This window comes from Bactrocera latifrons, unplaced genomic scaffold (genome assembly GCF_001853355.1).
Source record: "Bactrocera latifrons isolate USDA-ARS-PBARC rearing strain unplaced genomic scaffold, ASM185335v1 scaffold_114, whole genome shotgun sequence".
In the NCBI taxonomy this organism is placed as follows: Eukaryota; Metazoa; Arthropoda; class Insecta; order Diptera; family Tephritidae; genus Bactrocera; species Bactrocera latifrons.
This window is the reverse complement of record NW_017534564.1, coordinates 637,442-650,716: the sequence shown is the minus strand read 5'-3', so window position 1 is coordinate 650,716 and position 13,275 is coordinate 637,442. Positions and strand designations below refer to the sequence as shown.

At 35.4% G+C, this 13,275-nt stretch overlaps 1 protein-coding gene across 23 annotated transcripts in view; it reads right to left on the bottom strand.

Moving 5' to 3' along the window:
• LOC108975544 (sorbin and SH3 domain-containing protein 2) overlaps positions 1-13,275 on the bottom strand; it is an 83,575-nt gene that overhangs the window by 25,078 nt on the left and 45,222 nt on the right. For 8 of the 23 annotated variants that reach the window (XM_018944252.1, XM_018944261.1, XM_018944101.1 and 5 more), the window contains 8 exons: positions 7,547-8,017; positions 7,070-7,165; positions 6,376-6,515; positions 6,126-6,198; positions 3,968-4,000; positions 3,140-3,305; positions 1,771-1,891; positions 1,097-1,129 (listed from right to left, as the gene is read on the bottom strand). In XM_018944252.1, the coding sequence (XP_018799797.1) occupies positions 1,097-1,129; positions 1,771-1,891; positions 3,140-3,305; positions 3,968-4,000; positions 6,126-6,198; positions 6,376-6,515; positions 7,070-7,165; positions 7,547-8,017 (1,133 nt within the window). The remainder of the gene's footprint in view (positions 1-1,096; positions 1,130-1,770; positions 1,892-3,139; positions 3,306-3,967; positions 4,001-6,125; positions 6,199-6,375; positions 6,516-7,069; positions 7,166-7,546; positions 8,018-13,275) is intronic. The other 15 variants (XM_018944290.1, XM_018944193.1, XM_018944202.1 and 12 more) reach the window with 9 other exon arrangements.

Genomic DNA, 13,275 nt, shown 5'->3' with positions numbered 1-13,275 from the left:
ATAGTTTTGGAGATACAACCTTTAGAGCTTGTGAGCTTGAGGCTAGCTAGGCTAAGTGCGCCATCTTTGGACGCGTTTTTCTCGAAGCTATGTTTTTGAAGTCGGTTGGCAAAATTTCTTGAGAACTACTCAACCGATCTTCATGAAATTTTATACAGGTCTTTGAAATACAATTCTTGGATGAATTAGTTTTTCGATTATAACTATTTGAGAACTATTTTCTTTCGTTCAAGTTCTAACCAAAAAGGCCGAGGAAACCGATGTAACTTCTTAAATAAGGTTGGGTACGAGTATAACAAAGAGCTCGATTGATGGGTGCAAAAAACCTCATGGACCAAATTTCCGGAAAAATCGATATATTTCTGAAACCGATGGTTACTAGCTATGAAAAGTGGATCAATTACTATAATCTCTAGTGAAAACGTTCTTGGTCGAAACGCGGTGAGCAAACGGCAGGCAGGAAAATTTATTGTGTAATTCGTGAGATTGGCTTTTACTATGAGTTGCTGACCTATAGCCAAAGTCTTAATTCGGACTTGTTCTCGCAAAAATTAAACCATTTGAAGCCAACAATTGCCCAAAAGCGGCCATATTTGGCCAAATGGAGAGGAAAGGTTTTCCATCAGGGCAACGTCAGTCCACACATATTGATAATGACTCGCCAGCAGCTCCGAAAGCTTGGTAGGGATGTACTTATTGATTCGTCTTATAGTGTATACCTGTTTTCGAGCGATCTCCCTAACTGTTACTAACCTGTTCTTGACTAACGCGAATGATTTTGCACATGAAAAGATTGGTCTAAAGAGAATCTTATGGAATCGATTGAACAGTTTTTTGTTTTTGCGGACGACCATTATTAAAATCCAGGTTTAATAATTATTAGGTTTTATAACCGAGTATAATAAACCACCCTGTGTTCAGCCTTCAATGGCCTCGTAACCAATTAAAGCGTATTCCCACAACCATATTAACACTAAACTAAACTTTATTCATATCAATTTATGGCTTTTCAATCATATCATCATAACTCATGTTTATCAATCTTTATACTCGTATCAAATAATAGTTAAAGTTTAATCAAAAAGGTGATGCATACCCCATTAAAGATGTCCATCACTTCGTCCCACCACTAGAAAACGTGGAATAAAATAGATTCAGTTAAATGAAATAATAAATAAAAAATTAAAAACACAAAAATAGCTGCATTACAATACAAAAGTTTATATGCTATATAAGACTATGTATGAATGTAGATTTGTTGTTGCTGTTTTCGACTGCAGAAACCTTGACGATAATCAGCTGGAAACATGATAAGCACTGTTGTACACGTACAAGTATTGTACGGCGACGTAATCGAAATTCACGGACAAGGTAAATAATATTAACGTTATAAATAACTGTTATGCAAATAGAAACACGTTTAATGGTATGTACGTATGTAAGTATATATGTGGTTCAAAGAGTTAATAACTGAGCGTAGGTGTTGGTGTGAATATGTGCGTAATCGTATGATAATCGCATAAGTATTCGAGTGCTAACGGCAAGTGAAAGTGAATAACGTAGAATGCAAATGTAAGTACGTAGTGTACTGTGTGTGTGTGTGGCTTTAAAGTGGTGATTATTCGCAGCAATTAGATTGCATTGCTTTGCATTAACCTGGTTGAATTGATAATTGCTGTTGAATATTTGTTTTTTTTTGTATTTCAATGAGTTTGGATTTTTTTCTCTTTGCAACTATGCATTCGAGTTGTTTGCTTCTTATATTTATACCTCTTTGCGTTCCTTCTCTGAGACCGATGAACGTCCTGTTACGTAGTCTTCAATGCGTCCAGGTTGATTTTTGTACTGGTTTTGTTCCGATTTAATCGGATTTGGCATAGTACCATATAATCTGAAAATATTATAGCACATGAAATGTTTGTGAAACGGATTCTGAAGAATTGAAAAAATTGATATTTATAGTTTTGAAATTAAAACAAGCAGAACAGTTAACTTCAGTTGCACCGAAGATGGGCAATTCAGCTAGGCTAAATTGGTCATAAGATCTTTATCTTGATTGAGGGGTCAGTTTGAATGGTAGCGATATGGTGTAGTGATCTGTAGCCGTGCCTTACTTTGCGGCCATTAGAACTCTGGAATAATTTGAGGTCGAAACCAAACCTACCGCATTTCATATATTGTCTTCTCTGAGACAGAACTGTCGTATCCGTAGCGGTATGGTGTTGAGCGCGTGCACTAACATAGAAAAGGTCAACAGCTGAACCCTGCATAATGGGGTTCTGTCTCCTTTACTCTGTATTTGGTCTGAAGGACGAGGCTGTAATGTGATAGCTTTCGAGATTATGCTGCTCTCAAGTGCTGAGTGAAAATTCCTAGATACCGTTTACCAATTAACCAAATGGTACCTTAATGTCGTAGGCAACTAGACGGAGAGAAGCGACTTGGTTGCTATTCCAAATAAAACTGGACTGCTTTTAAATTCTCTCTCTCTCATTAGGAGGCCCTCGACTTCATTCTGTCGAAAAGGTGAAGTACTTGGATTAATTATTGTTGGAAGACTATCATGGAAGCCCAGGAAAGGGACAGTAAATAATTGCTTGTCTTATAGTAGGTGTTGCGAATCAGCGGAGTCTCTCATCAAAAGTTGTACTTTGGCCGTGGTCAAGCCAGAATGTAAAATACACCACCATCATTGCCCTAATTGTACACTTTCTCTTTGACTCTTAAGTGGTGAGACTAAAGATTTTAGAGGGCGCAATTTGTTAAATTTGCCAAAGTTACAGGATGATGAGATGAAAACAAGTTAGACACTTTCTCCTCCACTGTCCAATTAAAGTTGAAGTATCTCGGTTGTCATACTTTCTAGGACACCTGCCAGTCGGCTGATATTAGCCGCCTCAATAAATTAATGACAATCTCGAATCACGCTGGGCATCACAACGGATAGGGGTCCCTAACTGTCCAAGTGGAATAATTCGTGGAATCACAAATATCACCTATTTACCTAACCCAAACTTTGAAAATATTTTCAATTTTTAGTGACAGGGTATCTATTATCTACCTATTTTATCATCTACAAGTATATTCTATCAATTTTCAATTATACAATTATCTGCCAGTTTAATTCTACATTACTTACTTATCGTCCTGGTATGTGTTTGTGTGGCGATTCGCAACGTTCGTGGCCGATGAGACCGATTGCAAACGTCGGCGATCTAATGTTCGATACTTTACTGTGGAGTAGTCGGAATCGTAATTGGGCTCGGGCTCTGATTGGTAGCCAGTCGTCTTCAATTGTGGACGAGCTGTTGCAAAATGCGAAAATATTATTTAAGAAAATGTGATATAATTTTGATTATTAACTACATTTAATTCTTTATTGTATTACTTGTTTAATTTTCTGTTATATTTCGTGTAGCGAGTTTTTAGTAAAATTTTGGTGCATTAGCGGCGTAACAAATACCAGTGAGAACCCAAGACCACCACTCGGTTAAGGGTCATTTAGTGCGGTGTTATACTTATAATAAAAAGTGTTTGTTATTAGAATTGTTATTGTTGTTAATAATATGTCAAGGCAGTGCTGATGCTTATTGCTAGGTGTGGCAAATTGCTTTTAAATAATACGCCCGGAACAATTCCCAAGGAATCAGGCATGCAACTATTTATTCAATATTTTTATTTTAGTAGGTTTTCGGAACATTATGCAAAGTAAAACAGTTCATGGGTAATAATGTTAACCCTCTTGGTTATACCTCTCATATATACATACAATTGGAAAATGAGATATAACAAAATTATAATAAAGCATTTCAAGCATTCAAGACAAGCGTTCTATTAATGTACGTCTAAGGCTTTATAAATATCGAATGAAGCGTATAGTCCAATGGACGCGTTTACAATTTTTACAACTATTTCTACATTTTACTATTTTTTCTTGTTGTTAAAAAGTAAACGTAAAAATCATCACCTCTTTGACATTTGTAGCGAATCACGTAATCATCTGTGAGTGTTGTAGTTGTGGGAGCGAGTAGAGGCGCGTTGCAGTTGCGTTGCGATGAGTTGCGGAGCGGCATTGCCGACGTGGTGTGGCGTGAGCATTAAAACGGGGAATGGTATAAACGCGGGAAAGCATTTTAAAAGCCGAAAGCGTAACGCGTATAAAGAGTGAGTCGGAATTCAATAAAGAAGGGATAGTAAATGTTATAACTTATATAGTAGTGGTTAAAAGGCTGGAATTATTCTTTAATTCATCTTAGGTATTTATATAATATAATATAACTTATTCCATGTTCCCAGTTATTCAAGAGCTTAAGTTAAAAAAAAAATTGCTACTTTTTTATTTCATTTCAAAAAACATAAAACAAAAATATTCCGTTAATTTTCTTCTAAGGCAATTAAGATTTCTCTAATTTCTATCACTGATTGCGTTATTTATATGGTTACTGTCTATTTTGCTACGCTTTTCACTAAATCTTTTCTTTGCACAAACATACGTTTTCATTTGGTATGTGCTCATGTATGTACGCTAGTTATTTCAATTTCCGTCAAACGAGCGGACATGCTACTAAATATGGCGCGCCAATAAATTTTTTGCACAATTTCTTCATTCACTATAAATTAGTGCCGGTCGATTAATTAAAAAAATTGGGTTTGTGACAGCACAAAATCAAATTCGTCACGTAGAGCTCAATTACAGTATAAATGTAGGAGGAAAATAAAAGTGTGGTCATATGTATTAGCAGAGTGATTCCCATCTTGAATCGCAATAAATTTTYCGGTAGCTTTGATTTACCAATTCACTGAGTTTTTTATGTGGAGGTAGAAGATAACTGCTCAGATTTTGATACTGTAATGTTCACATGGCTTGGAAGAAGAGAGCAGTCTCTACATATTATTTTTATATGCATTAGTTAAACCACCCTAGTGTTCCTTACTGAAATATTTCAAGAAAATTAAAGTCGCTGTTCAAAACTAGTATCTTTCGGAAACGTCGGCCTCTGAAACTGTTGGTTGCTATGAGATTGATTCCGATGAACTGAGCCAAAATTTGTCCGTATTTTTGCCTTTAACTAATCCTAATAAAATCCCGTAGATCATTCACAAGATCTCGTAATAGAGAAATCTAGATAATTTTGAACGTAGGCTCCGGTCTTTTTCAAAAACCAAAAAACAANACATATTTGTATATACTATGGGTAAATATATTGGGGAGATGGAAGATCTATTTACCAGTTTTTATAATCTGTATTTAATAATTTATACTTCTAAAATTATTTAATTAATTCAAAGTATATACTTTTGAATTTATTTTCTATATATCGAAAGAAACCCGGGTACGGGAGATGATTGCAGGTAATTTTTGGATAAAAACATCTGCGAAACGTTGTAGAGCAACGAGCTCTCCTGAGAACTGTAGACCTGAGAAAAATTGTAACCGATTTACCCCCTCTCTTCACTTCTCTACATATACCTAACTGACAATGACATAAAACTCATCACTCTTTCAGGGGTTACATGGGTTTACGGGTTTTATAATATCTAATATTTTTTATTGTGTTTTTCAATTCTGCAACACCAAAATATTGTCCGGTATTATAAAGTTGATCCGAGTAATACTTTCGGAGATACAGCCTTGGGAACTTGGCGCTCGAGACTAGCCAGGCTAAGCTTGTCGTCTTTAAACGCATTTTTCCCGAAACTGCTGGGAAGATTTCTCGAGAACTGCTCAACTGATCTTCATAAAATTTTATACAGGTTTTTGAGATAAAATTTTCAAAGACTTTAGATGTAGGATTTTTTTCAATTCAACGAAATTTAAATTTTTTTGTAAAAATGTTTGCCAAAAATCCAATGGCGTCGCAATGGCCGAGTTTAAATTTTTTTTCCAAAAATTTCAGAAATTTTTTGGTATTAAAAAGTTCTAATAAAATATCTAATATTCTGTATGAAAAAAAAATTTTGAAAATGGTTGTTTTTTACCCGAGGAAACCTATGTAAACCCTTAATTTCTTTTATTAGTTTTCTTTACGAACCATCCCACACTTCTTTAAACCTCATTTACTTACTAAAAATCATTGTACTAAAATTAAATATTTTAGAATCATTAAATAATTAGTATTCATTACCGCCACTCTTCTGCTTGTGTATCGTCTGATAGAGTCGTTTATACCATTCATGCTGATGTGGCTCCTTCACTTCCTGCGACGCGTGACCGAAGAACAACATATCATTAACGCCGTTAGACATCGATCGTTTCATTTCGGATCAATTCGTATTTGTGGTGAAGTGTTAAAATATGAAATTTTTCAATACGATAAATCACTAATTGTCTTAATTAAACGTGTTTGTAATGTGTATATGATTTGCGCTTTTTACCGATCTCAATATGATGGGCATTCCATCGTTGGTAACCGGACCGATGCCGTCGACCTGTCGTCGACCCAATTCTGCCATTTTTCTTGGATGATCGTGCTCCGTTTCCGGTTCGCTCATGTATTCATGTTTAACTTTAAAAACTGCAATTCAGTATTATAGAGTGAGGAGTTGTTGTTGTAGTTACTATTGGTTCATATTTTAATGGGTTTTGTATGTATTTTGGTTCACAACAAAAAGTTTTCAAAAACACATAAGATTTGGTAAGATTACTAGACATTTAATTACAATAACAAAAATGATTTTTACATGCAAAAATATAACGTACACACCATAATTATTTTTAAACAATTCTCTGATATTTAAAAAAAGAAAATTAATTTTTTTTTGCACTTTGAAATTTATGCTCTTTTTACACACTTTCTCTGCTTCTCGACATGTGTTAATACCTAGCAACTTACACAAAAAATCTCTCTTAAGAATAAAAGCGGTGCCACCGACGATTTTCAAATTACACAATTTCCCACAAATAATAGTAGAAATCATAAAAATGTAAAACACAGAGTTGCCTTGCCGCCGGAAAGTGCGCAAGTGTGGTCGTGAAAGTGATCGTTAGTTTAAAATACGTACACAGTCGAACACCATACATAACGGAGTTCGACGTGCCTTCGGACCTTCATACTATGGCTATACTTACTGACTTCATTGGGTTTGTAAAATGGCTGAGCAGTGTCGTTTCGGCGTCGCGCCGCCGGCGAGTATAATGCCGATGTGGAGGCTGATCTTTCAAACGCTGTAGAGGGTGTGAAAAGATGTTATGTGGTTAGAGATGAGAGAATTTTTTATAATGTGCCCGAGACAATATTTACAATACAAATTAATCAAAACAACTTTGGACGAGAAGTTACTCAGCCTCAAAGAATTGAACAAATGTATGTATCTATATTGTTTATGCAAATAGTCTAAACATCACAGTTTCGTACATGCAGCCGAACACAAAAGAAAAAAACAACACTGTTATATGCATGATCTGTTCGTTTTGATACGATTTCGTAGGCACAATTCACTGTTTATGCTCAAAATATGAAATGAAATCACAGAAAAACAGCAGAACAACGACAAAAACATTTAATGAAACCGTTAAGTGATAGCGATACATTTTAACCACCCATACTTTTGATTTTATCCGCCACACTCTGACTGGGTCCGGTGCCCACGTGATTCAGCAATGACGATTCAGACGGTATGGAGTCGCAGTAGTTCGTGCTGCCTGCCGAGCCGATCGTAGTTGTTGGCGTACTAAGATTCGTGTAACTATAGGTGGAGCGTGGTGAGGGCGCTGCATAGGAGCTATCACCGTCAGTAGTTGTGGCGCTTTGCCGCCACGGTGGCAGTATTTGAGCTGTACCGTCGTTGGTTTGCGGCGTAACGACGTAACGACGTGGCAGTGTTGGCGATTCGAAACGCACAGGACGAAATTCTTTACGACCGCTAGTCGGCGATGGCTGTGGCGTCCAAACAGTCTGCCCGACACCATGTGCTGGAAGTGGTGGTGGCGGTGGTGTGGGTGTGCTGACCTTCGGATGTATGTCATTCAAATTGGTGAAGGATGTGTTGGGTGTTTGCGTGCCGGGCGTCCAGATGCCTAAATGTGCATAAAGTCCAAAAAAACGCATATGCATGTACATTCGTATGTCCAGAAGCAGTATGAGGAAAGTGGAGAGAAAACGTTTGATTGAAATTGCATGTAATCTGAGTTTGATCAAAATGTGAGTGACACTGATAAAGATGATAAAGATGAGACTGATGAGTTTGGTAAAAGCGATCACAGAAACGACTCGTAAAGTACTTAAGAATAACAAAGATGACGTTGACAGTGGCGACAAAAGGAGCAGAAAATTTTGAGGTTACAAATATATGAGGCGAGTGAAGAGCGAAGAAACACAAGTTCAATGTCGAAACCTTAATATTATTGTAATTTTTGGAGGAGTTTTTTTGCATATTTGCAGGTACAGAATTTTCTTAATCGAATCTACGCCGATATACGAAATACATAGTCCATGCGCCATGACTTTTATGGTCGAAAACATTAATAATAATGGATCGTTTGAGATTGCAGAAGTGAGTGTACAAAAAAAAAAAAAAAAAAAAAAAAAAAAAAAAAAAAAAAAAAAAAAAAAAAAAAAAAAAAAAAAAAAAAAAAAAAAAAAAAAAAAGTCAAGAATCCAAGAAAAACTTGTATAATTTTAACGCAGAATTGAATTCGCATGTTCCGTATTCTCCGACGGACTTTTCCTGCGACTTTCTCGTTTCCTTAGATCTCAAGAAAATGGATGCTGAACCGAAATTTGGCGAACTTTGTTCATGGAGTGCAGCAGTCGAGAATAGAACAGGGTTCTACAGCACCAAGTCGGTTGTTCAGTTGGTTCGCAGACGTCTCAGTCTACTTGTAGTACGTGACTCTCACATTATGAGAAATGAAATGTTTTAGAAAGGATATTTTCAAACAATAATTGCACCTCGGCAGGCACTCTCAAACCTCTTAGCGTATTTTGCTGGAGGTGGTTTAAAAATTAATAATATTCTTCTATTAAAAATTGCCGTTGTGAAATACTGACAAGTAAAGATTTTTTGTGATTCATGTTCCAGAATAAACTTATTGCAACATCCATATAGGAAAGTAACTAATTTTACATGCTTAGGTCACTGCTATTATTTTTATCAATTTCAATTTCAGTTCAGTTTCGCTGAAGCATTGCAAAGCTTACTTTTTTTCTTTGAGATACCGCACCAACTTTAATGAATTATTTTTATAAACATTGTGAAGCTAAATTTAACGCAAAGCGTAAGCGAAGAGTCTATTTTTAGCTGAATATATCTATATAGATATATGTACGTATATAGTATATATTTATATAGAACTAATGAATTCTTCCATAGCAGCAGCGAAATAGATGGATGCGTGACGTTTGCAGACTGGAATTTTTACTTTTCCCTCACTTAAATGATTATAAAAACACTTAATTACATACGTAAACCATTAAGGTATGCTGCTAAATTGAAATCACCCACAGATGGGAACAGAAATTTTCGCAAAGCGAAATTCTTTCAAGTTATTTATGTGTGTCCGAAAAGAAAGCATTCGCTACAGATTATGATTAACAACCAAATAACGAATAAAATTTCAATATCATAGAATTTTGAACGGAAATAAAGTAAATTGATTTAAAAAAAGAACAAACAATTAAAAAAAAATGGTTTTGGCATTTCTTCTTTGCATTCGACACGCTTTTGTTTACAGGGTAATTCAGTATTTGCGTGCAACACTGAGATAATCATGCAACAACAACATGTATGCAACGCGAAAGCATCACATTTGGCAGGCAGTCAAGAAATAGATGGCCAATAGTAGTGGCCAACGGCGATGGATGAATCATCCGTTTTGGCGCACGTCGCTACTCGGGGCAGCTACCAAAGAACCGGGCAATATAACGGCAAAAAAAGAACACGAATGTAGACAGTGGTGTACAACATTATTTGCTGTCTCAAAGCCAAAGCTGAACGCAATATAGTTTTGGTTGTTTTTTAATTATTTTTTGCCTTAAAACTACGCACAAAGCTTTAAAATCACAGCGTTCTCGCTGATATTTATATATAGATATTTGATGGTGTGCGTGTGTGTACATGTTCATTTAACGGCAGTGAATCTAATAAAATTTCGACGCCTTCATAAATGTTTTTTGTTTTTCGTTTTTGCTTTTCTCAATTTATCGGCCACCTGTAAGTGAACGAACGCGGTGAAGGTGGCTGCCACCAGAGGCATCACCAGCACCGCGCGTTTCTCGGCTACAAGCATAAAAAAAGAAACTGTCTCAAGGGAAGTGGCGACACTTCATTTCTCATCAGCATCACATCAACATTGAGTCAGCACAGTCACTTTGCTTTTGATGCGATATGGTACATTTTATTTGTGGTTTATGTTTATTTTTTTTTATTATTTTTTCAATCAATAAAAGAGGACTTTCTTTATTTTTGGGAAACATAAAAACATTGTAGCAATAAGTAACAGAGTATATGAATATTCCGTTGATATTGAGAATAAAATCAATTTTGGCATGTGAGTTGATAAAATCTTTAGACATTAGACTACTGATGACAGACATTTATTATTTTACTCCTCTATTATTTGTTTCAATAAATTTCGAGCTGATTTTTGCTGTTTATATGTAGGAAAAGAAATAAGAATAAAAAAAAAAACCCTTACATTTCCGTATAATTATTTCAAGACCGTACCGAGCCTATAGTACATAATAGTTTTTTGTATCCGGTCAACTTAAAACAAAACAAAAAACAAAAAAAAATACTCGGAATTATGTTTTTTTATCATGCACTTTCTCGCAATGATAAACTAAACCTAGAATTAGCCGAGGACATGAGTTTAAATACTAAGTGGTTGCATGGGTTTACGGGTTTTAAAAAATCGACATTTTCACTGCCTTATTAACACCTCTAGAATATTGTCCTAAATTTTCAAGTTGACCCGAGTAATAGTATCGATCTTGAGAACTTGTGCGAGGCTAGATAAGTTTTTAACGCGTTCTTCTCTAAACTGTGTATTTGAAGTCGATTGGCAAGATTTATCGAGAACTACTAAACTTATTTTCAGTGTTTTTTCATCGTCCAAGTTCTAAAGTTTTAAATTAACATTAACGTTTTAAATAAAACACGTATTTTTTTCACTTTAGATGATTCTGTAAGAATTTATCCTAACAACGCGGGGGCATCTTTTTGCCTAGCGGTCAGAGGAAATGGCGTCGCAATAGTCGAGTTAAAAATATTTTTTTCCAAAAATTTCAGAGTTTCTTTGTTAGTAGTGTATGCTTGTAACAATAAAATTTCGAAAAAAATATTTAATTTTTTATATGTGAAAAAAATGATTGAAAAAGGATTTTTTTACCCGAGGAAACCCATATAACCCATTAACATATGTATATTATCGTTTATATTACGTCATGCAATAGCAAATACTTTAAATTTTCAATAGATGGCTTTTACAGTCTGTACCTCTCATTTCTCTCAGAAATCGAGTTAGGCAATATGGCATTAGAAGATAAGATTTCGTAATTTCCATATCCATTTAAAACGTCGAGTCCGCTCGGTATATATGGTAAGTTTCGATTGCCCAGCAGCTTGACATGACACAAAAATCGTTTTGAATCACTAAATACATATATATAGTATATGAAGAAGTCAAATGTATGGGTGCCACACGAGCTAACGCAATATGGCAGGATTGGCTGTAGGCAAAGTTTGCTGTGTGTTTTGTGGAATCATCTCCTCCCCTACGATCAAACTTATTTCAACAAATTCAGATGGTCACTGCCTGTTCATGTCTATGGGGAATAAATTTGATAAGAGTAGTATCTTGATTTGCGACTGTTCCAGTTTTTTGCCAATAAGACCGAGTGTTTACTTTTATTAGGTACCAGCTCTTTCGAGCCAACTAGCAAACGTTGTGATCAGGATCGTTGATCTAACGAAGAAAAGCGTGATGTGGTCTACAAATAATGTCTAGGGAGCTATGAAATAATAGCATATACTCGTATGTTTGAATGACTTCTCCATTTACTGAAAGCTCTACGAAGCGAATTTGCAAAAATAATATCCTTAGAGCCAAGATTTGAGAACAAATATTACAAAAAATTCTTAATTAGTATGGAGAAACTTTTTTGTGCAAAATTTATCCTATCTGAATTTCCGCATATGATTCTTTATTTGTGTAGACGCCGCTTACGCGGTTATATGAAGGTTGGAGCTATGTGTAGAAGTTCACACCAGTGAGGAAAGTTCTATGAGCGCCATTCACTTAGGAGTGACCAGAAACGATTCTTTTACATACGGCTAAAGCAGTTCACGACTTCCGGTCTTAGACCATATATCCTCTGGGTAGCCAAAAACATTCGTCTGAAGGCGAATTATCACTCATGTAAAAAAATACACCCAAGGAAAATGAATATAAATATTTATATGATGATAACAATTTTTCATTGCTGGTTAGGAAGCTATGGTTTTCAAGGGAAAAATATATACTCCTTCTGAAAAATTTGCTTGCCATAGTGGCATTGACATGGATCCCATTCAAAAACCAATTTCAAATTCCTTATTGAACAACCATTTTTACCAATTAACAAGCTGTTAGGTGATGATGATTTCCATTCGAAAAAAATATAAAAATAAAACTTTGATTTTATTTTGGAATATCACTTGCATTGAACAAATAAATAAACTGTTATTTTTAGTTTATAAATGGATACATATATATATATATACTTTGAGATTTTTCTTGCACAATTTGCATAACGAAATATTATTCCCAAAATTTTCTTAATTCACAGTCCCCTCGCCAACCCAAGCTTTATTTACACACACACAACTACTTCAACGTCTGAAAGTCACACACAACAGCATAAAGAATTGAAAATACAGTCAATACAAAACTTGTTTTGAAAAAAGCAACCAGCCCTTCAAGTGGTTTATGCACACTTTCAAATCACTTTTGCGCTTTCAAATCACTCTTAACAACAACAAAAACACTTGCAAACAAAAAACACTAAATCATGACTTAACACACTTGCGAACATACTTGAAATAATAAACTTCAATTACACCGCTACGCAGCGGCAATATCCTTTTGCTGTATGCGCACAGGACCTTTGTGAAAAGGAAGCGTTTATGTGTTTTTGTTTTCACTTTCAAATTGTCGCTTTTTTATATTTAACTCAGAGATTTGCTCGACGATTCGCGTTTTTGCTGGCTGACTCCGCGCGCGTTTGGAGTCGACTGAATGTTGCGTGACATCGCATAAGTAAACACTCCAAAAAGCTGACTGCTGACTGCTTCGAA